The sequence below is a fragment of the Sander lucioperca genome, chromosome 1 (assembly GCF_008315115.2).
Source record: "Sander lucioperca isolate FBNREF2018 chromosome 1, SLUC_FBN_1.2, whole genome shotgun sequence".
In the NCBI taxonomy this organism is placed as follows: Eukaryota; Metazoa; Chordata; class Actinopteri; order Perciformes; family Percidae; genus Sander; species Sander lucioperca.
In genome coordinates, this window is record NC_050173.1 from 1,327,985 (window position 1) to 1,353,226 (window position 25,242).

General features: G+C 40.1%; 1 protein-coding gene and 1 long non-coding RNA gene across 2 annotated transcripts in view; one reads left to right on the forward strand and one right to left on the reverse strand.

Annotated features, from left to right (window-relative positions):
* enpp6 (ectonucleotide pyrophosphatase/phosphodiesterase 6) overlaps window positions 1-23,185 on the reverse strand; it is a 29,447-nt gene extending 6,262 nt beyond the window's left edge. The window contains exons 1-5 of the mRNA XM_031288304.2: window positions 22,822-23,185; window positions 8,158-8,337; window positions 6,987-7,098; window positions 6,670-6,811; window positions 3,999-4,178 (exon numbers count right to left, since the gene is read on the reverse strand). Coding sequence (XP_031144164.1) covers window positions 3,999-4,178; window positions 6,670-6,811; window positions 6,987-7,098; window positions 8,158-8,337; window positions 22,822-23,077 — 870 coding nt within the window. The 5' untranslated portion in view covers window positions 23,078-23,185. The remainder of the gene's footprint in view (window positions 1-3,998; window positions 4,179-6,669; window positions 6,812-6,986; window positions 7,099-8,157; window positions 8,338-22,821) is intronic.
* LOC116042179 lies at window positions 6,287-25,176 on the forward strand. Its single transcript, XR_004103136.2, has 3 exons — window positions 6,287-6,517; window positions 6,954-6,959; window positions 25,163-25,176. It is a non-coding gene; the product is annotated as an uncharacterized LOC116042179 (long non-coding RNA).
* The last annotated feature ends 66 nt before the right edge of the window (window positions 25,177-25,242 follow it).

The following is a 25,242-nucleotide window of genomic DNA, read 5'->3' on the forward strand; positions in this document are numbered from 1 at the left end:
CAGCCTTCACATTTTTAAATCACGACTTAAAATTCACTTTCATTCATTGGCCTTTAAACCTGCTTGAGAGTTGTATTCTGCATTTTCATTTTCCAGTTTGTTACTTGTTTTAAATGTTTGTTTTGTTACTTGTGTGTTTATAATCTGTCTTAAATCATGTCAATGTCCAGCACTTTGGTCAACCTGGTTGTTTTAAATGTGCTTTACAAATAAAGTTGGATTGGAATGGATTGGATTGAGCTGCATAGTGCAAAATATAACAAAAGATAGAACAGAAAAAATCGTTGCAAAGAATAAATATATATTATAAAGATACCATCAGATTTGAGTAGGACACAGGACGGGGTTTCATATAGTTTAAGAATTCCCCGAACTGTACCTAGATTTCTTTACTATATACTAGTGCAGTGCCCTTTTTGAGTGTGTGCCTGTTTGGAAACGGGTCGATTGCTTGGTTCTCAGTAAAGACGTGGCATGTCAATTATGGTGTCCAAAGCATATTCATAATGCAAAAGATAAATATTAATTTTAAAAAACTACATTATATTACTCAACTCTCCCCTCTTTACTCACTTTAATAGGTATTTATTGCAAAAAAATAAAATTCAAAGAGCTATTGAGCTCAGAAGTACCAAACTGTCCCTCCTGGGTAACGTCCGGGCTTAAAATCTAAGTATAAAAATGTGACAAAAATGTCAAAAATAATAATAAGAGCATTAATTATCTACTTTGGCACAATTGTGTCGATGTTTGCAGTGATACCTACAAATATAGTAACAATCCTACCCTTATTTAAAATGTTACTCAAGAAATACTTTTGTCCTTACTTTTGGATTTCCCTAATGTCCTTCCTGGGTAACAGACCTTAAAATCCATAAATTACCCATAATGCAATTACATAGTCATGAAATATGATATTACATCATAAAGAAGATTATGGAGGACCCCAAAACATCTGGAGAGTTTAGTAATTCTCTCTTAAAAAAGTTTTTATTTTGCTTTTTCGGTCACTGTTGAACTATGTCCAAAAATCATGTGTCTTTCTGGATAACGCTAATAAAACATATTTGATGTTTTGATATTTAAAAAAATGCCTATTTCATGTGAAATATGGCATTAATGTTTTAAAGGCTAAGATATATTTTAGCTGAGTATGCCATGTTTGACAGAGTTTTGGTGGGAAAATCATGTTTTTGTCCTTCCTGGATAACGAAGATCTTCTGTTACCCAGGACATGTCCTCTGTTATCCAGATTGGACATGTTAATGAAAATAGTTTTTTATTAGTATTTATCACGTTTCAAGCATTGTGTTGATAATGTTAGATTATATTAATAAAATAATATGAATTTCTTTAATCTTTTATGGCATTTTTGGATTATGTCATTCCTGGCTAACGGGATGTCAGCCCGAGTAACAATGACACAGTCAAGTGTTTAAACTCAGATTTTCATGGTAAATTACACAATCATGTTTTCCTGAGCTGAGTATACAATAATAACCTGATAACCTTTACTGTAAAGCATTTTAAGACTTCTTTCATAATTTTTCTGTTTTTGGCATGGAATATTGTGTGACCAAAATCAAACGATGAGCCCATTTAATTATAAATACCCAAATATATCATATTAATTGGGTTAAAAACTTAGTTTTTTTGAACAGTGTGCATTTGATTAGCTGTAACTATGGATATGCCTAAACATTTATATGCTAAAAAGGTAGACATTTAAATATTTTTTAAATCCATTCCCGTTACCCAGGAAGGACATTTTTCATGGAATAAATCACATGATTCATCAAAAAAAATTAAATTGCATTTCTAAATTAAATTCCTGTTGTTGAGATGTATATAGAACACTCTAATTAAAATAGAAATTGCTTGAGTTGGCATTTTTTGACACTTTCATTTATTTTCAAATTTTAAATCCTTATTTGTCTTTGACCCATTATCATTTTTTTTTTTACAACTTTATCTAACTATAAGCGCGGTTCAATCAGGTGCGGCTCGGCTGCTCATCTAGACATTCAACGTGTCCCCTTTTTCCGTCTAACCGTCATACACCCAGGTAGCGATGTGGCCCAGGCAGTGGAAGGACAGAGCCGGGCTCAGCCTGCTGGGGGGGCCACTACAGCGGGCAGAACGGCCGGAGAAATGTGCGCAACCGACGGCAACAAAACAACGTGCTGGAGATCCCAAGAGCCTGAACGTTTTATCTTACATGTGTTTGTATACGATTCGTTTCATCATTTGCATGGAGGATAGACAGCAATCACTTTTTGGCGGATGACCACATTCTTCACGACACCGCTAGCCGGTAAAACCGCAATCAATGAGTCTTATATGGAGCAACTCCCCGCCCCCGCGCTGCTGTACTGCACACGCGGAGACCAGGGGTGTCTGACTGATGGTGGAAAGGCGACTGAGTACCCAATGGCCCTTGTTGTGGCTGTGGCCCAAAAATATGCTAAAATGAATAGCTGTGGATGTGGGGAGGGGCCCATAAAGAATGTCTTTCTACGGGGCCCAGAATCTTGTGCTACGTCCCTGGCGGAGACACACACACACACACACACACACACACACACACACACACACACACACACACACAGAGATTCCTCGATTTATAGTTAGACATTGTCAGGCAAAAACCTTGTATGTCCAGAACATGTGTTTTTTACGAAATGCAAAAAAGGCTAATTTGAAAATATTTTATTGAGCTATTTACCTCAGAAAAAGTCAAATGAATTCTCCTCGTCACGGTTTAAATATTACAGATGGTATATATGGTATACAGATGTAAATGGTGACCAATAGCATTGATTTATGAAAAGAATTTAAAATGACAAAATATGGAGATACAGTCCTTCCAGAAAAATGCAGAGTTTTTTTGTGATTGTTGCGGGCAAAAATCCTTGATTATGCGGCACGTTTTCTTAAAAAATGCAAAAATTAAAATATTGCGGGATATTTATGCAATTTTATGCAATGAAATTGCGGGAACTTGCAAAAACTGCGTTTTCATCATGGCTTCATCGCGGGATTTGCAGCTTTTCGATGATGTTCACGTCGCATAATTACGTCACTTCATAAAGTTCCCATGGCAACAGGGAACATGGCTGCTCTTGTGTGAAGTAAACGCAACATTTTTCAACTTATATGTGACTTTTTTGCAACGAAAATGCAGGGATTATGAAATCATGCAAGCCCTGCATATTTTGCGCGGAAATCGGCAATTTATGCGGCGAAAGTGCGGCGTATTTGAAACAATGCGGCTGATTATGCATTGAATTATGCGATCGCATAATCGCATTTTTCTGGAGGGACTGGAGATACGAGGTTTCTGCCTGACCGATATCGTCCGGATATCTCTGGATGACTCACTTTAGAAGGGTTGAAAACAACTTTCATTCTTAGCACCATTGCAAGCATAATCAACATTGGCTCGGCTGTGTCGTCCTCCCCAGCTCCGCCCTCTCGTCAAGAAAATCCTCCTGACACAAGATGGCAATGGCCAAATTGCCAATGGGTGACGTCACTGCTTCTACGTCCATTATTTTCACTGTCTATGGTTCTGGGTCACATCTAGACTACTAGGAGCCCACTGTAGCATCTTTACACTGGCATTGTACAGCCTGCTTTAGACACACAGTGGACAACAGGAGAAGGAGGTGGTTGAAAAGGCTCATTTGAAAACATTTTATTGAGCTTTTTACCTCAGAAAAAGTCCGATGAATTCTCCTCGTCACGGTTTAAATATTTGTAAAACCCACGGACAGATGTAAATGGTGACCAATAGCATTACATTTATGAAAAGAATTTAAAATGACGATAAAACGATATCATCGCTGTCAGGCAGAAACCTCGTATCTCCGTATTTTGTCATTTTAAATTCTTTTCATGACTCAATGTTATTGGTCACCATTTAGATCTGTAAATGTCTCCATGTCTCACAAAGTGCATCGATGGCAGAGCAGAATATATACAGATTCTGGCCTCACCTCTTGGTACTTGTTATCTTTGGGCCACAGACTGACCACTGGTCCCCTGTCCATCATCTTGACAATAGCTGTCATGTTGATATACTTGTCCAGCTCTATAACCTTCTCCATCCACTGGATCTTTGTCATACCGTGGTCTGAAAACAGCATAATGTTCAGCTGGTTCACCATTTTCTTCTCCTGCAGAAATATCACAAGCAACAGAAGCAGTTGAAAAATGTAATTGCATGACAGGAGAAGCAATAGTAGCTGTAATTTTAATAACAATAGTCATGTTTCCATCAACGTATTTTTATGTGCATTTTGAAGTATTGCATTAGAAAATGTTGATGGAAACGGCAAAATTCGGAAAAAAAACGTCCTTTTTCGAAAAAGAGTTGCACAAAATGGGAGATGGAAACAGCTTTGCTGAATAAGTTGTGACGTAGCGAACATGTAACTCACATGACTATAGAGCTGAAGATCTTTGCCCGAACCCAACGGGATCTTCGGTCTTAATTTCTATCATTTTATACGGGCTTGGGCTGGGCTCGGGCTTGCGCGGTAAATGAGCGGTCAGGTGATGCGTTTCGAATAGCGCAAAAATGGATGCTGAGGAGGTGAAACGGAGGCTGGCCTCTGGAGGACTTATTTTATTTCTTTGTTCCAAATTCCAAGTGGCCTATAGCCTACGTCAGGGGTTTTCAAATTGGGTGAATGTGAGCCTCCCCTTAGAACAGGTAAGGACAGCCAAGCCCCCCCTTCCCCAAAATCCTGTCCGCCTGCCCTAACCCACACACCCCTCTGCAGTAAATGCCATCTTTTGTGTGTTTGAGTTTAAATAACAACTGATAAAATGTAAATATTAAGTCAACAAGTCAACAAAACATGTTTAACATGTGTAATGATGGGGGGGGGTCTGCGGGTTTGAGCATTAAACACTTCATTTCCTGCATTCTGGTGAATTTTTATGCACCTATTTCTATTTCTACCTTTTTCTGAGTCAGCACACATGTAGCCTAGCATCATTTACTCCTCCCTCCTCTTTTGCTTCTCTTGTTGAGGAAGTAACCTCCTTACATGTGCACATGACAATTATTCACCTCAATAATACATGAATTCATTTTAATGAATTAATAAACCCCTGGACTGTAATATTTCAGATGTTTGAGCAAGATTTCTGCTCATGTTCAAAACTTTGTGTACATTCAAAATATAACTCATCCCATCTGTGTTCTCTGAGGTTTGGAGGAGCTGTGATATTTTGAGAAAAATAAAGTTATAATAGGCTATTACAAGAATAAAGTCACTATATTTCAGAAAATAATCCACCTGCACCATAGCCTGCTGTGCATTATGTGATATCTCTGCTGATACGGTAGATCTCAGACCTCCTGACAGACTCAGAGCCCCATCCGGGTCTCTGGTCTCTGAATGAGACAAAGGGTCTCGGCAAGGGAAGCGGCTGAACGCTGCTCTACATCGGAGGTGGAAACCCGTATTTGTTTTTAATCAGGGTCAGTGCAGAAAACCCACACTCACACAAGTAGGTGGAGGTGAAGGGGATTAGGACTTTCATAGCCTTAGTGGAGATCTGGGGGAACTCGCTCTCCACAGACAACCAGAAACGCGTGATGGACATTTCTCCAAGTCTCTGTCCCACTGCAGCAGAGGAGCAGCCTCGGACCCCGACCAGGTGAAATCTAACTTTAACTCAGGATCATATTTCCTACGTTTGTTGCTGGGTCCTGTCTCCTATCTTAATGCTGACTTCTGTTGACTTGGGACAAGCAAACGATGCATTTTAAAGCTAATACACGCACGCACAATTACAGATATCAATAGAGCTGCATAGTTATTTCTTCTTCGCGTGTCGCGCCTCCCCTGTGGCTCTTTGGCGCCCCCCAGGGGAGGTGCGCCTCACCTATTGAGAACCCCTGGCCTATGTTATTCATGAATAAATTATAAATGACTCATTCTTGACAAAAGGCAAAAGAGCTGTGTGTGTGTGCACATTTGAATAATGTCGGGCTGTAAACGGGTTCGGGCTTTAAAAAAGCTGTCAATCAAAATTTACTTGTCGGGCTTGTGCCGAATTCTGTCGGGCTCGGGCCTTGTCGGGTCTAACTTTTAAGGCCCGATTACAGCTCTACATGACTATAGTCCCGGTATCCATCAGACAGGGGAAGGATCGGGATATGGGTCCCATCCAGTGCGCCGTACACTTGTGGCAGAAGGTGCGTAGTGGAGTTGCGGTGCGCTATTGCCTGGGCCTCAGCCACATCGGCTAAATTGACAAATTGGTTCAACAGCTTGAATCGTATGGCCCTGCACACGCGTATACACAGCGGTGAACGGTTGTCTCGCTGACACCAAATGTCTCTGCCACAACCCTGTATTCTGCACAGGTGGCCAACTTGTACAATGCTACCTCTCTCCATTTAGCCAAAGAATTTAGCTCCTAAACTCTTTGATTTAGCAAGCCGGTTTGCAATCTACAACCATGCGTAACGTCAACTTGTGACGAAACTACGCTTTGTGTAGTCTAGTTTATTCGCTCTAAACCAGTTGATGGAAACGCTTCTAATTCGCATTTTCTTTTTCTTTTCTTTTTTGCGACATTTTAAAAGGTCGCTTAAAATTCGCTTGACAATTAGATGGAAACATGACTATAGGTAGGGATATTACTAACTTTGATTTTTCTGTTGAGAGTCTGCATAGCGAGATCCAGTTGTCGCACAGCTGTCCTGACCTGTTCAGATCCTGGGCCGAAGTGATGGCCCTCCACATCTATCTTCTCATAATATACTGCTGCCATGCCTGCTTGGCCTGACCTACACACACACACACACACACACACACACACATTAATCTCTGGCTTGGTGGTTTAATGTAAAAAAAAAATGTTTGAAAGTTTTTACTTTCATGGCAGTCAAATTTCAAGTTGACAGCTCTTTTCCATGGGCAAAAAGTAAGCCATGGGTCACATGACATCATTTGGGTTGTTACCTCAGGACATTGAGAGCATTCTCTATCGCATCTGTGAGGTTTTTCTCTGATGGGTTGTTGACGTATTCCTCACAGAATGATGGACGGACACTCAGAATCTCCACCTCGCAGCCTGAAGACACACACGTGATATCACCGCATTATTTACAGACACTTCTTAGGATGGTTAACATCGCAAATAGTACCACACAGGCCTTGAAGTTAGTTCTTACCCCAACTTTAAACTTCATCATTGGGCATTTGTGCTCAGGAGGCTGACTTGGTGGTTCAATAATAACTCTTCCTCTTAGAAATAAATAAAAGGAGGACTTTCTACTTACTGGTGTTCTTATTCACATTATATCATGGTCTTATAACGCTGAATGTGATGTACACCCTGGGCCAACCAAGCCCCAATGGCCTCCCAACTTCAGCTGGACAGCCTCCTTCATTGCTGGTGTCCACCAAGCAGGTTCTTAGGCTGCCGCACCCCCAGGCACCAACCACCAACCACCTTCTGACACAGGGCCAACTTGGATTCCATGTCCCCAACAGGGTGGGGCTAGAAGGGGGGCCCAATTCCATTGGTCCATTGGGCTAGAGTGTTGTCAATCTGACAGTTGTGATTTCCATTGGATCACAGTACTGTCACTTGGCTGCCTGTTCTGCCAATTTCCCCAGCCCTTGTCACATAACCAATTTATGTTTCCATGACGACTATCCAAATTTCTGATACCATGGAATTAGCACTGGATCTGTTTTTTTTTAAGTGGCAGACTGAAACCTATAGAATTACATTGTGCTTTATCCTATGCAATGTTTCCTATATTTCTAAGCAGATTTGATTTTCTATGATGTATTTTGATAAAATGCCCCCCTGCTTGGCTGATTATTGGTCCCCGTGCCACCCCACTTAAAAAATCCTGGAATCATCCCTTACCCCCAACCTCCAAGTTTCAAGTTATTTATTGTCATGTGCACAATAATTACAAGAAGCAGTCGTTGGCAAAGAAAAATCTTGGATCTCGGGCTCCCTCCAACAATGCTCATTTAATATGTATTAAAAGGAAAAAGTACACAAGTAAAAGCAAAATGAGAGTCTTGAAACGCCTTCTGTGTAGACAAGCCTTAAAACAGTCAATTTGCCTTTGCAGTTTCAGTTTCAGTTGAGGTTAACATTGTGTGTGCTCACCCGGCCAGTAGTACATGAAAACCTTCTTTCCCAGTTTTTGCAGGGTGACCCATAAAGGCTCTGATCCATCCCACCAAAGAGGCAACCGACTGTCAGCGTTGACCCCAATCAGGAACTCCTTATTGGAGGCTTCATCCCACATGAAGTTTCCGGTCATCTGATGAACGTCACAGTGACGGCCTGACAAAAATCAACATAACAAAAAAATAGCTTAGTTTGAGTATCCAAAGCCTATATGTTATTATTAGTATTCCTCTGTACCATAGAGTTCCATTGTTGTCCAAAAACTATTAAAACCTGTGGGGAGAATTGTACGATTACACAATCAACGTTGTATAATGTTTTGAACATATTTACTGCATGTGTAATCAAGTATTATTTCCCCAATGATTGATCATTCTGAACATGTACCATGTAGCCTCACCCAAGTGAACTGTTATAATAAAGTAACAAAGTCAAGAAGAGGGCTTGTGGAATGTGTATCTGACAAAGATCTGATTTGTTTGTTTAGCAGTTACTAAATTAGAACCGAATAGTTGCCTCCAAGGGAGGTAACGAAATGATCAAAGCCTAATACTGGGAAGAGACAGCTAAGGTGATGTAATGGTGAGGTAATGGATAAGAAATCCTTTTGGCTTAAAGGGGGGGAAAAAACAAAAAAGAACTTTTCCAACAATCCGTTTTGTTCTGAGCATTAATAAAGTGTGACAAAACTGTAAGAGATTTTTGTCTTGTTCCTCTTTTGTTATCATAAATTAAACTATATGCATGTGAGGTGTTTTTTTTAAGTTTCTTCAGTAGGAGCCAATGGGCTTAAAGCTGCCACAGGGCCACAGAGAGGGGAAGGGAAGTAAATAAGTATTGAGAGATGGACTAACACATTGTTGGTTTTGATCTGGAGCGAATTCATTAGATTCAGGTTAAAGCAAAGAAAGAGTCTGCATTAAGCAGGACTGGCTGGCACGGGGATAAAGGGAAGTGTCAATGAACTGGATGCATGCATGTGTGTGTGTCTCCAGCTAGTGATTCTATCAATAGAATGTGCTCTATCAAAACACACACATCAGCACATCATCAGGGGGAAGGCTCCAAAACTCACATCCCGTTGGCCAGGATGGGCTGTTGTTAATAGGGCTTAGTAAGATAGGGAAGTACAACACAAAGGCATGCCTCACACACAAACACACACCCACACACACACACACACACACACACACACACACACACACACACACACACAACCAATATCCATTTCACCGAGTCATCATCCTCAGTCAGTTATGTTTTGCCCAAAAAATTTTGTTTTGTCCTTTCCACCAAGGATATATCTTCTGACACACATTAGGCTAATCTATATTACGCACATGCTATAATCAGTTATATATTTTGATAATAAATACATCCCAGGAGAAATATTCTCCAAAAATTGGGATTTTCAGAAAATTGCAAACTTCCTCCAATTATCAAGGTAAGATGATCTTATTACCCCATTCGCGTTTCGGTTTTAATTAATCAGAGCAACACATGACATTGTCACAGTGGCGGTTCTAGGGGGGGCCAAGGGCCAGTGCCCCCTTAATATTAAGCCTCGACCCCCCCCCCTATATATATATATATATATATATATATATATATATATAACCCCAGCTTTATCCCCAAGGAGGGGATATATATTTATTTATGTGCAGTGATAAATAAAATGTAGTAGGGCTGTCCCAAACGATTATTTTTTAAACAATTAATCTAGCAATAATTTTTTCGATTAGTCGACTAATCTAACGATTAATTTTTCAATTAGCGATTATTTTCCCATTGCTCAATTATTAACAATTTACAAAAACAAATTTCAATAAGGTTCAAATCTCTATTTATTAAAATTGTTTAACATTGCACTGTTCAAGTGAAATGAATTTGTAGTGCAACCTGAAGCCAGATGTTGGCTATCAATCCAACAACAAAATAAAGTCACTTTAGGAGAAATACAAAAATAAAAACTTAAAGTAAACAGAACAAGTGCAAAAAGAGTAACCTGTATTTGCTTTTTTTAACAGTAGTAGGTAAAATAATGAATAAGCTCTTGTTTAACATCCAAGCTCTTCTCCCTTTAATCTTACAGTAAAAAAAAAGTGCAATTTTAGCAACATATGAAATCAGATGTATCAAATAAATCCAACAATAAAACAAATTAACATTTCAAGTCACTTTCAGGAGGAATACACAAATAAAAAAAACAGTAACAGACAATTTTTTAATACGTGGGCCTATAACGGCCCTGACATTATAAAGGATTTGTGAGATATCTGAAACAATATGGCCTGGTTGCGCAATTATCAAAGACAGTGCTACAGATGGGGGAGACACAGCACAGTTTACCTCACACTCAAGTCAGTGCAGGACATACTGTATACGGGTGAGCTACAGGAGAAGCTGGAGAGGCATAGGTGAGCAGAACTTACGGTGTTTTGCTGCTGTTATCCTGACTCAGGGATCATTTTACAAAGTCTATAGACTACCACGTTGTTGTTGACATTAAGAGTAAAATACTCCCACACTTTAGAAGACAAGACCGTGTGCGAGCCTTTTTCTCAACGTGTTGTTGAACTTGCGAGGAATCCATACTTGCGCTGTTGCTGGAGGCAGCTGGTTATTTTTAGATTTCTACGCATGATGCGTCAACGCAAATTATTTGTGTTGACGCATTGCATGTGGCCCCAGCCTGGTCCCTCCTTTGGAAATAGTTTTAAACCGCCACTGCATTGTCAAAAAAACAAAACAAAACATACTCAGTTTTTACAAGTTGTGAAGAGAAGAGGCTAACGGTGCAGGCAGTCAGCGCCTAAAGGGCTGGGTGAAGTGGAATATACAGCAGTACACGTGTGGTAAACAGTAGACTGTTAGCCTATTACATCACTGATCTCAGCGGCCTGAAACAGCTGAGCCAAACATGGTGGAGCATGAAAACAATGACTCAACAAATGCTACACTTGCCAGAAAAATTTAAAGGAGGTCTTGACCTACATGATTAATGAGCCTCACTAATACATCTCCTGCATAAAAGGGCAGAATACCAAGTTAAGTTTTAACCGTGTTTAATCCAGCTACTACTACTACGTGTTATTAGTGTTATGTAACTAGCATGACATGCAGTGATGCTTCTGTTGCCTCTAACGTCTGTTTCGGAGCATCAGAGAGCAGCGCATACATTTAAGTGGCACCGTAATAATTCACCAAAATCCACATTGCTATTCCATCTGGTAGATACCGGGCATTTTAACATACGCCGTTAAAGGGATGGTTCAGAGTAATTTCACCCTAAGGTCCTTTGCACCATGACCTCGAGCCAAACACCCCCCCAGAAGCTTTTTTCCCTTGGTCGAACATTGGACGAGTTAGCGCTATCAGCCGAATGGCTTAGTGCAGGTGCTAATGGAACCAAAGGTGTAGTTCATAAATTACCCCACTAATAATGCCTGGAATGGTACCAAACTTCTACAGTAGTACAAATAGGTTCTGTACTCATAAAACGAGGCATTGGAAAGTTTGTAAGTACACCAGGAGTTTATTTAAATAACACTTGCCTGATGGCTTCTACTCTCTGCTGCTACCGCTACCGCTGCTAACCTCACGCTCTGCCATTTCGTTGATCTCTTCTTCTGTTCTGTCGTTTCTTGCTCCTTCTTCACTACTTTACCGTTAGTATCTTCAGGCAATAGATGTCGTGCTCTGTGCGGGATCTTGCGCGATCTTGCGCGATCTCGCACGATCACCCGGTGTTGCTGAAAAGGTTTTTTGGTATTTCCAAGATGCCTTGTTCCAGGAATGCACTAATATTTTGTTGGTAGTACCAGTTTGCAACAATTATTAGTTAACACTAAGCTTCGAAAAAAAATTAAATTATTTTTAAATTAAAAACTTGGATATACCAAAAAATCGCAAGATCCCGCACAGAGCATGACATCTATTGCCGGAAGATACTAACGGTAAAAGTAGTGAAGAAGGATAGAGAAGCGAGAGAACAGAAGAAGAGATCAACGAAATGGCAGAGTTTGAGGTTAGCATTGAACGCGACAATGAGTGGCTCAATTTCGAAGGTCGCCCGTACCTACAGGAGGAGGAGCTACAACTAATGGAGGAGAATCTGAGAGCTAGCTAGCAGCGGTAGCGGTAGTGGTAGCAGCAGAGAGTAGAAGCCATCAGGCAAGTGTTATTTAAATAAACTCCTGGTGTACTTACAAACTTTCCAATGCCTCGTTTTATGAGTACAGAATCTATTTGTACTACTGTAGAAGTTTGGTACCATTCCAGGCATTATTAGTGGGGTAATTTACGAGATACACCTTTGGTTCCATTAGCGCCTGCACTAAGAAATTCGGCTGATGGCGCTAACTTGCCCAATGTTAGACCAAGGGAAAAAAGCTTCTGGGGGGTGCTTGGCTCGAGGTCATGGTGCAAAGGACCCTAGGGTGAAATTACTCCGAACCATCCCTTTAACGTGAACAGAAAATTGCGTTGCCTGTATCTTTTTTCATGGCAAACGCACGTGCGTGGAAAGCGGTCTCACAACAGCTGAAATGTTGTGTTGCGCACAGACGTAGTGTTTAAACTTTATGGACAAATATTAAAATATTGACTTCTGTTGAAATAAGACTTTCCAGTTTTGTAAGTTTTTATATATTAAGAAAAACACAAATATTAAACAGGTGGTTGCCCAACCAGAAGCCACGAAATGGTTGCCAATTGACTCAATCTGGTTGCCATGGGCAACCGGGCAACTGTTACTTTCGAGCCCAGGGTTTAATCAAAGTAAACACAGTTGATGCATAATGGCATTGTTTCTAGGCTTTATCTAATCAAATATCTGACCTGCTGCACACAAAGGGCTGCAGGGATTTAATGAATAAAGGAGGTTTTCATACAGGATATGCAGCCATGGACAACAGATTCTATAATGTTCCCACTATAAGATGCAGACTGATAGAAAGTTCAAATGTAATTTTGTTTTGGTACACGCCAGGCCGGACCATGTTTTTGAGTCTTAGGCATTTGGCACCTTTCAGCCGCAAGAGGGTAAGGCACACTCATTGATTGTGCTGTTAAACAGTGGAATTAGAGCAATTAATGCCTCATTTCTTTTCCAGTATATTTGATAGTGGCCACACTTTAAAATAAAACAACACAAACAATTAACAACAATCTACCAACACTGTGTAGTGTGTCTCAATTCTGATACTTCCGTGAGTGAGGTAGTACACTGTGCACACCTGTGCAGTGCATATACATTTCGAGTAGTGTTGTCTCAAATCACGCACGGCAGTTATGCACTGACCTGGAAAATTGCAGCTGGGTAGAGCATTACCGCCACCTGCTGTCGCCCGGCTTAACAGGAGGAATGTTAAAGAACGTATAACCCCTTATACATTGTAAGGTTTCTGTCAATATTTTTGCCATGCTTGTGTGATAACAACTTGTGAAGCTATTAATCTAAATACATGACAAATGCCTTCTAATCCTGCTGAGCTCTCAAACCCAGAGAGTTAAGGAATGAATGTGGAAATGTGAACTGGCAGGAAATCTTCTTAGCAACTTATAAGATAGGAAAAAAAACAATGTGTGTGTAAAGTAACAAAAAACACAACTTCAGAGTCAGTCAGAACAAGAAAGGTTAACCAAAATGTAGCTTTATAGAGGCTAACCCCCCCCTGCTAGCTTGAGTTATGTGGCCAGGGAATACACACGCCCAAGCCCATGGATAATGTTAGCTTTCTGGGTTCTATGAACTGAGCGGACTAAAGATATCTCCCTCTCGATGCTCTCATGAGCATCTCGTAAATTCATGGTGCATTCAAGTGCACCCCGAGAAACTCAAGCTGTTGTTTTAAACTACCCTTCTGCCATCTAGTGGTTCTACTTTTTGTTGCTTCACAGCCATTGACTGGTAAAATAGGTTATTGTTATTACAATTTGTATCAATTATTTAAATTTGACCATATGACCTTAGCACCGCTTTAAAAGTATTGTTTTAGCACAGGTACTGGAAAAAACCTGAACGATACCTAACCCAGACCTGCCAACCTTGAAAAGTTTTCATGAGTACCTGCATATTGTTACAAATACTATGAATTACGTTACACATCATACACGCACACACAAATCAACACGCACAATTCATTCAAAGGAAAACTAGATAATATAATTTATATTCAAATACATTGTTTGGCTCATCACTACCTCCTAGATTACAATAAATTAGTATTACTGTGTAGAGGAATGGAGTGGATGAATGGCTGTACGTGTAGTGAAACTACACAAATGTTTTCTTATATCCTGTCCAATATTTTGTGCCCATATATTTTTGTTAGTCTAACCAATAGGAGGCGGAGTGAGCTAATAAATAGGCCTAGGTACTTCTGTGTTAAAGATAAGAGTCAGACCAGGTTAACACATAGCTTTCTTCTGATTACTGAAGGGAAATGAAGTAGTCTAAGTAATGATTTACTCATAAAGCTGATTGAAGCCTGGCAGAGACACGATTATATAAATAACATGGGTCAGATATTTTCAGATAGGCTTTTAAAAGGTTGACATGGGTGACATTGCATTATGTCAGTTGCCATCACATTGGCCTAGCAAATAGCCCTATTGTATGCTATGCATCATTAACTGAGCTCGTCACAGTTGGACTCCCTGTTATGATGTCACGGTCATTTTTAATGTAACTGTTACCTTTATCTTTCGTTAATCAGCATCTGGCCTGTCTAAAACCTTCTAGTTTTCTAGCCATTGCACCACTTTTCTAACTGCCCCTAACTAATGGGAAGGATGGCGGGTGTGATAGGCTAGCCTATTGACACTATGAAACGTCAGTTTCGGGTCTTGGCGTGGCCATAGTGGGATTCATAAATTTGCGGGCAGGTGGGCGGAGGGTTAAAATGCAGCAATCTCATTGGCCGAAAGTTTTTCACTCCACTTACATGCTGTGGCTCAGCGGCAGAATCAACGTCATAGACTGCATAGAACTGCATAGAATTATAGCATTAATTCAGTAAGAAAGTGAAAATTTCAAACAAGAATAGGCATATTAGGTATAAATTAATTTTATTTTCTTTATTTGTAAGTCCGGCCCCCGGAGTGTCTGCTTAGAAACATTCTGGCCCTTGGAAAAATGTAGTTGATGACCCCTGCCCTAAAGTGACTGTAATAGAACAACAACTAAGTGAGACTGGTTAAAAGGTTGACTCTGCGTTTTACCTATGAATGATGCTTTATTACATCATCATGTAGAACTTTTCAATCAAACTATCAGGGCCACATGCATTCACCCACACTACGATTATGATCAGAAACCTCAACCCTTACACACGTCTCTTATCATTCTCTAGCATACAAAAATATATACTGTTTTGTAAAGCACTCAGTAGTGAATTAAAAGAAAAACATGCAACATGACTTACACACTTATCTTTATACTTGGAATATACACAAAAACAAACTACAAGCCCGCAGTAACCCATATGTTGTGTAGTTACTCATTAATGCTCATAACTCATTATACAGCCCAGCTTAAAATATAACAAGATGAAAAACAATCTCCTAGTAACTAGTGGACCATCTGTACAAACATTCAAAGCAAAGAGACCGCACACATGCTGAATTGATACTGGGGCACAGTCCCTGTAGACTACTGTATGTCTGGGTTAACAGCATGCTATAACACAACATCTGTGGTGTTCAGACAAACAAGGCACATTATAGGGCTGCACGATTATGGAAAAAATCCTGATCACAATTATTTTGGTCAATATTGAAATCACGATTATTTTAAAATGATTACTCATTGACTTTTGGAGAGATGTTACATTTATAGAACTTAAAAACAGTGAAACAGTTAAACAAATCAACAGTGAAAATACCTTGAACTGTGAATTTTCCCTTAATACTTTTCCTGTTTGAACTTTTTGAATTTCCCTACAGAACAAAAGATAAAATAAGAGTTTACTTGCAGAACGTAATGTGCAAAATAATTGTTTTTTAGCCAATATCAAAATCATGATCAGAATTCGATTAATTGCACAGTACAAAATTTAAATTCCATTACATCATCCAGAGGACAGAAAGGACTTAAATCCTCACATGGCAGGACATGTAAGCACCAGAAATGCCACCAGAAAGCAAAGATAGAGAAACAACAGACATAGACAGACACAGGGCTCTATATCTTTAATCCTTTACGCCCACTTTTGATAATATTTATGATCCACCTTTTTCCAGAAATAGTCATATATTTCTCTCGGTATACCCAACACGTTGTTTGATCTCCCTATCAGCCTCACTGTTTACTGCTCACTATCCCACAGTAGGGCTGTCCCTTTCTAGTTGAAGTTGAAGTAACTTTTGTTCAAACATGGGAAAAATTGCGTATTCAAACTTTAAATTCAAAATGTACAGTCTATAAGCTCAACAGACCATTTGAAGGTCTGCTGTTGAGTTTAAAAAAGTTTTAAAAACAATGCTGAGGTTTTGATGTATTCACAAATGTACTCTGCAGCTTATTGTGTTAATTAGATCATGTCTGATATTTAGCATACAGGAGCAAGCTCTTTGTCCCCACAGGAGGAAACCTTTTGTGTATCAGTCTTGTTTGACTGTTTTTATATAGCGCTTTTCTAGTCTTAATGACTACTCAAAGCGCTTTTACATAGTACAGGAACCATTCACCATTCACACACATTCACACACTGGTGGCTGAGGCTGCCGTACAAGGTGCTACCTGCTCATCAGATAAACATTCACACACCTACCAACCTTTCGACTGGCAGGCGATCGCTCTACCTGAGCCACAGCCACCCCTGAATGTTTATTACTATAAGCTTGAAAATAATTGACACCCACATGGTAGGACCTTTCATCTTGTGACCAGAAGTAACCTCAGGACACATGGATTTGGAAGTGACGCCTTATATTGGGCGACAACGGACCAATGGGAATGGTTTTAATCCACGTGGGGAAAAGGAACCGCCCACATGTCCAGGAGGATATAGTGAACACACGGAGGGTCGGGGAGGCACTGTTTAATGTGAATCCACAAGGGAGAAGCATCTTTTCAGTCATAATATAAAGTGACATGCAGCTGAGCTGCCATGCCGTAGGTCAGACGATCTATTATTCTGACTGCTAAACAAAGCTAGACAAATTCCTTGTATGTGCAAAAAACGTACTTGGCAATAAAGCCCTTTCTGATTCTGATATGAAATAGTCTGTTACCTCTCTTAACAGCAAAATACAAATACAACTATCTCTGTGGCAAAGCCTTTCATCCCTTCTATTTTGGCACATATTTCAGCAACATGGACAGCGAGCGTACGTCCACATTTAACACATGCACACACAGCAAGGCACACAAGAACACACACACACACACACACAGATATGACTATATAGCTGTCTGAATAACGGCAGTCCCTGTGCGGGTTGACAGTGATCTGCGTGCATTACGGTGTAATGAGCAGGGCCTCACACGTTAAGTTCACACAGGGTCTCGCACCCCCCTGCGACGGCTCTGACTCTGTGTCTCCATAGATGACAGGAGAAGTAACAGCTGTATGATAAGACAGTCAGTGCGTTTACATGCAGTTTAAAAAACTGATTATATTCGGGTTAAGGCAATACCCTGATTTCTCAAACACCATGTAAACACCTTACCCCCAGTTCTCATAACCCGGTTAAGAGACCTAGAGAACTCTTTCAGTAACCGGAGTATCCCTGCATGTATACACCGTAAACGGGGTATGATCGGGTTAAGGGTATAGAGCTCAACAGTCCCGCCCACAGAGGGTTCCGGAAGTAAAAATACAATGCAATTTCTCCATTGACAAATTGGAGTACCAGTGCAACCAAGGCAAAAAGTTAGTCTGGAGCCCTGCAGTATGTAACAAAGTGGGAATCATCTTATCACAACCTTGAAACTGGTGATGGTAACGTTAGCCACAAGAGACATAACTTTACATACATTGCAGAGCGACCTGTAGAGTACATAAGCTGCGTCCCAATCCAACAATTAAGGCTACACGGTTGTTTTGACAAAGTTAAATTGCATGATTCCATTATGAAGAAGTCAAACTTGCGGTTTCTGTCATATGTCCGTCACGGTGGTTGTAAACAGCTGTGGCCCGATTGCCTGGTCCTCGTTACGTAACGTTAGCAGTTAGCGTGTTAGCATGACGGCATAAGCACCAGTCGGGATCACTTCACCGGATGTGTCTTTTTTTTTTTTTGTGCATGTAACTGTTGGGAATAATGTTACCTTCTACATTCCATTCTGTGAGAACTCAGAAGAAAGTTGTTCTCATTCGTTTTATTTGTATCCTAAATTGCAACACTGTTTTTCTATCTGTGTAAACCAACCTTGGAACAATCATTCTGCCCATCTGGACTCTTTCCTATCTAACTACACGCCTCCTAAATGAATGTAGCGATTGTTAGAGAATATGTATATCCTTGTGTGTCTCATTAAACCTTTAGAACACTGTGAACTGAACTCTGCTTCGTTCCACTTTGTTCTCCGAGATCTCGCCACTGCTTTCAGAATCTACTCACAGAGATCAAGCCAGTAGATGATAGTCGATGATATTCAAACCAAAAAAAAAATCCTGATCAGATTTTTCACAACAGTAACTAACTTGAGTACTCTTTATAATTAAATGCAACACATGAACGTTGAAATGACTGAAAATGCCCATCCCTATTTCGTTAGCCGTGATATAAACTAATGAAGCTCAACACTTACCTGTTTAAATGGAAATTAGCCAAGTCTTTAGGGCTCTAAGCCTCTAAGATGTGTTTTACCACGTATCTGGTCATGCAACTGTTTAGAAAGATGCTGAGGTTATTTTAGTTTGGGTAGAGTTCGTTTGGTTGCTGCTTTAGCAAATACTGGCTTTAGCATTCTTGTCAGAGAAGATAGTATTTCAACTTAGAATGTTTCCTTAATATCTGATAACATATTGTGGTCATTTCTTTACTAAATACAGTAAGTATATTATATTTGACCTTTAACACCTCCAGCATGAGTTTAAACACACATACAGGAAGACAGGAACTCCAGAAGTTGGGACAGCACTACACGATAACTCAATTGTACTGTTTTCCTAAATTCTCCTTGATTCGAGATTTCATTAAATACTTCTGTGTAAGGCATCAAAGTCTCCGGAACCTTCTCCACGTATGTGAATATGAGTTGTGCTGCTCCTGAGTTTTTCCATAACAACATAAGTTCTGGTGAACACCACAAGTTTTGAACTCTATTAGCTATTTATGGCCTGTAGGCCTCATTGATCTGAGCTCATACAACTTGTTTTTGAGTAAAAAAGCATAGTGTATGGATAATACTCAGATGAAACATATTGTGCTACATATCACAGACTACTTTGTGTCAAAGCTGAACAAGGAAATTTGTTTTAAAACTGTTTTAAATTTTTAAATAGTGGCACAGGAAACATCTGTTGTGTTCCTGGTTGAAACTGACCGGTATGATTTAATTAGTAAAGAAAGGACATGGCCCAAAACTACACATTAGAAACTTTACCATTACAAAATGAATTAAGAAAAGAAACAGTAACAAAAACAGTATTACTAACTAAATGTTCACAGTCTGTCAATCAATGGTGGTTACATTGTGTGTGTGCTCATGCACATGTTGCACAATTTATGTAGCCCAGATTTTTTTATCAACAGCCCCAGTTCTCAATTTTTATATATACATACACAGTACATATATAAACCTTGTGTCGCACAATGTGGTGGAATTTCCAGCTTACTAACTCATGCTATGTTTGGTGAGACAGTTGTACCCCAAGTCTCATTCAGGTCAGTGTCCAACATAACCTCATAACCTGCCTCAGGCAGAGGAGTAGTTCAACTCTGTTAACACAAAACACATTGCTGATGAATTTGGGTTAAGCATCTTGTGTTTAAGGTTCAGCTGAAGTTAACGCCTCCAGCATGAATTTAAATACTCCTTGAGGAAGACAGGAACTTCAGAGAGTTTGGGACGGCACGACACAGTAACACATCGTGGTTAAACTGTACTGCCTGGGCGGCCTCTAGCTCACTCAGTTGAGTGTGCGCCTCATGTAGGCTAAGTCCTTTGCAGCGGCACAGGTTTGAATCTAGTCTATATCGACGACGTTTCACTTCTGGGATTGTTCATTGTGCTGCCGGATATTCCGCCGGATGTCCCTCATTCGGCCAGATGTCCATCACCTTCCTCTTTCTTTGTGTTGGAATTTTAAACTCCGGTGGATTTATGAGGACTATGGTTAACTGCTCCTCAGATCTCTGCAGGGTAAATCCAGACAGCTAGCTAGAATATCTGTCCAATCTGAGTTTTCTGTTGCACGACTAAACCAACTTTTGAACTTACACGTTCCACCAAAACCAGTTCCTTCCCGAGGCTATTTTGCGGAGGCACCGTGGCTCCGACCGGCGCTCAGCGCCACCCAAGACGATTGTGATTGGTTTAAAGAAATGTCAATAAACCAGAGCACGTTTCTCTCCCATCCCGGAATGCTATATGGACAATGCGAGACTAGTTCAAACCCGAGGCCCTTCGCTGCATGTCGTCCACCCCCCTCTCTCCGCTTTCCTGTCTTTAAGCTATCCTATCAATTAAAGGCCATAAAAGCCCCAAAAATGAATAAATAAACTGTACCGCCGACATTTTCTCCTCAAGCTTTGTGCGCAAACAGACTTTCTTAAACGGACAGATGAATGGTGCACACACTACATAAGTAGTTTGTTCAAGCAGCAATAACAACCAATACTTACATTTATAATGGTGGCGTCCTCTAGTGGCCAGAGATAAAACAGGAGCAGAGCAAAAATGTAATGTGACAAAGTATAAGAGCGGCAGGTTGGGCTGGTTAATGGGTCAAACAAACACAGGACTTCCAGGAGACAGGGGTTCGGGCCCCGTTTTAAAATAAAAGTAAACGGCATGTTTACGGAACAAACGGAGCTAGGTCATGTTCTGCATCACACGCGTAACTGGAAGTGAAATAATGTCTGGTTTTTACCCAAAACCACAATGTCTTACTAAACTTAACCAAGTAGTTTTTGTGCCTTAACATAACCAAACTGTGCCTGTTTCACAACATTAACGGTGTGTTTAAAGCCGAAACCATTGCATTCTCTGGTTTTGGATATAAGGACGGAAAATGCTTCTAGAGTAACTTACTCTATACTCTTACTCTGAGTAAGCCTTTAAACCAACCACTCCTAAATATCATCTCAGAGCTGGATATAGGTGCAGACTACTTGTTTTCATATTTAGCAGCCGAGGACACATTCACAGGTTGAACTAGGCGGGCTTCAAGAACTTGGGATGCCCAAAAAGGGGGCTTAACTTAGAGCTGGGCAATATATCGATATTCTATCAATATCGTGATATGAGACTAGATATCATCTGCATTTCAGTAAAGTGATGTCATTTTCTGAACTTACCAGACTGGTATAACTGTTCTATTATTTGCCTTTACCCACTTAGTCATTACATCCACATTACTCATGATTATTTATCAAAAATCTCATTGTGTAAATATTTTGTGAAAGCACCAACAGTCAACAAAATCGTTGCGGTATCGATATCGAGGTATTTGGTCAAAAATATCGTGATATTTGATTTTCTCCGTATCGCCCAGCCCTAGCTTAACGGCTTGTAAAGTATTGTGCTGTCCCTGCTATCATTGGCAGCTGCCATATATGGCCGATACGCTGCTTCTTATATCCCTGAGAACTGAGTAGGCCTACTGTTTTCTATTTTGACTTGATATCACTGGTCCATGAATTTATGAATGTACTCTGACACCTTTAATATTTGTGTCCTCCGACAGATTATTTTCTGTGTGGACATAAATAAATTTGTTAAAGTGTGTGAGTGTGTGTGTGTGTGTGTGTGTGTGTGTGTGTGTGTGTGTGTGCGTGCGTGCGTGCGTGCGTGCGTGTGTGTGTGTGTGTGTAGAGAAGGAGGAGCGCTTAGTTTTGCCAGCTATGCAAGAAAGATGAAGTTGAGACAGAGCTATATACTTCCTAACAGAATGCACAAAACTTCAGCCAGTCTAAACTCAACCATTCTGAACTGGACCACAACACCACAACTAAACGCCAAACACACACACACACACACACACACACACACACACACACACACACACACACACACAAAGCACATGAGATATTTCCACATATTGACACACGCGCACATGCACACACACCACACCACACGCACACACACATAAAGCACGATATATTTCCACATATTGACACACGCGCACACGCGCACATCACATCACACCACACCACACACACACACACACACACACACACACACACACACACACACACACACACACACACAGCGAGCGCGGGTGTGCACTTTGTCTATTTTGTTTATTATTAGCCTACTGATTTATTATTATTTTCATATTGTTGCTGATATGCATGAGTTAGGTTCTTGGTGTTATTAAATATTGTTGACATGGTTGACATAGTTTAATTGACATGTTAACATTTTTGTTTGATTGTTCGCATCTTAAAAACTGTACTTTTCACTCTTGTACTTGCTAATGTCATGCTAATAAAGCCTCTTTAAATTAAATTGAGATAGCCTACCTGTCATCAATGAGTAGTAATTAGGGTATGATAAACTCGGGAAGTCTGGTGTCATGTAGTCCACCTTCACCCCGTTGCCCACGAGCTCGCGAAATCCGGGTAGCGCGTGCAGGTCATCCATGTAGTCATAACGGAACCCATCGATCAGAAACACGAGCAACGGACGGGCTGCGAGACACTGCTGCCCCGCTCCGAACAGCAGTAGCAGCCGCGGGAAGAGACGCAGGGAGAGCGCGGCTGTGTGTGTCGGGGACATGCTGTGCTGGGATTCTGGAAATGATCCGGCAGCAGCTGTGTGGGAATTATGGTCAAGTCCTACGCAGTTAGTGACTGCAGCCAAGCCAGCCTCCACTTCCAAAAACACTGTGGGAAGCCAGCCCCCCACTTGTTTTGAGGTTCGTGTATATCCTAGACATTACGGTAAGAGTGTGTAAGAACTGACTTCAAAATAAAAGCACCGTTGAACATGATAAGCAATTTCACATTCATTTAACAGTCAACAGTTTAACAGTAGCTAACAGTCAGTCAACTAATACATAATTCAATTCAGTTCAGTTCAATTCAATTCAATTTTTAATTCAATTCTATTTATAGTGTCAAATCATAACAGGCGTTATCTCAGGACACTTTACAGATAGAGTACGTCTAGATCACACTATAATTTACAAAGACCCAACAATTTCCCCCAAGAGCAAGCATTTGGTTCGACATAATAAACAAATAAATAATAAATAATAAATAAAATTAATGATAAAACTACCACGTTCATACGGAAAAAAATGAGACTTAGAAAACTGACGCTTGGTCATGTCAATTATGTGAGTAATTAGTCCAACTTTCTAATAAAGAATACATTTCCAAAGACCAATCTGACTATAAAATGAGAGGTCATCACCTCAACTTCACTTCAAAATTATTGCAGGCCACCTGAGTGCCACTCAGTCAGTATCACGCATATCAGGACAGGGAACAGTATCAGGACATTCTGATGTGGATTTTCAAAACGAAAGCCCACTCAAATGTCATATAGGCCTACCAGCTATGTTCCCTCTGAATTCCCTCTGAGTTCAAGAATTGATATCTCAATATTTATATATTTTCTCTAAAATAACATAACCGTTATTGGCTGCAAACAGGACACATTTGAAGCTGTGGTGGAGAGGAGGTCACTGAACAAACTGTCATTCCTACCACAGGCAATACAACTTTTTAACACCTCATCACTGGGTGCTAGATAAGACTCTTAGACATCACATCTGCACTAAGTGCAACTTGCACAATAGGTTTATCTACATCTTTATCATTACTAGTTAAGCAGTTGTACATTCTGTATTCCCAACTTGTATATATTTTAAATATTTAAATATTTGTTCTTGTATTCTATCATATTATTATTTCTTGTATATTGTATGTATGTATATTGTATCCTAGTATTTCATATTCTGTGCTGTGTGACTGATATTTTGCTGCTGTAACACTGTAATTTCCCATTTTTGGGATCAATAAATATCTATCTATCTATCTATCTATCTATCTATCTATAACTGTTTTAGGCATTTGATGTCTACATCATATGATCATACCAGTGTGATCATTCTAGTAAACCAGGGGTCAGCAACCTTTTAATATGTTAATCAGTGTGTCATATCAGCATTAAGCCTTCCATCATCTACTGAGCTGTCTGAATTTAGAGGGAACGCAGTTTGTAGGGCATTTTAGAGGGCTTTTACATTTTTACATTTTCCACATCATTATCATGATATTGTCTAAGTCAGGGGTCACCAACCTTTTTGAAACTGAGAGCTACTTCATGGGTACTGAGTCATACGAAGGGCTACCAGTTTGAATAAAAATTTCTGAAATAACAAATTTGCTCAGTTTGCCTTTAGTTATATATGATTATTAATGATTAATGATAGTCATCTATGTGAAGACACTGATCACGTTAATGATTTCTCATTATCAATAGGCCTAATTATCAACAATGACTTAACAAGGTGGGAAACAGATAATATCAATATTCAATTTTCATTTTTAGAACAGGCCTGAGGCCTACTCATGTGGTCCTTGGGGGCTACCTGGTGCCCGCGGGCACTGTGTTGGTGACCCCTGGTCTAAGTGACACTCTGAGGTGCTTTTACATTACATGTCATTTAGCTGACGCTTTTATCCAAAGCGACTTACAATTAAGTGCTTTCAACTGTGAAGGTTCAAACTCCAGACAACAAGTAGTAAGTGCAAATACATTAGCTTTAAATAGGCAAAGCTACAAAAAGACATATGAAAGTGCAGGTTCAAGAATTTTATATTTTTTTTTTTATCCGAGGTGTAGTCGGAAGAGATGTGTTTTTAGCCTTCGGCGGAAGATGTGTAGGCTTTCGGCCATCCTGATATTGATGGGGAGCTCGTTCCACCATTTGG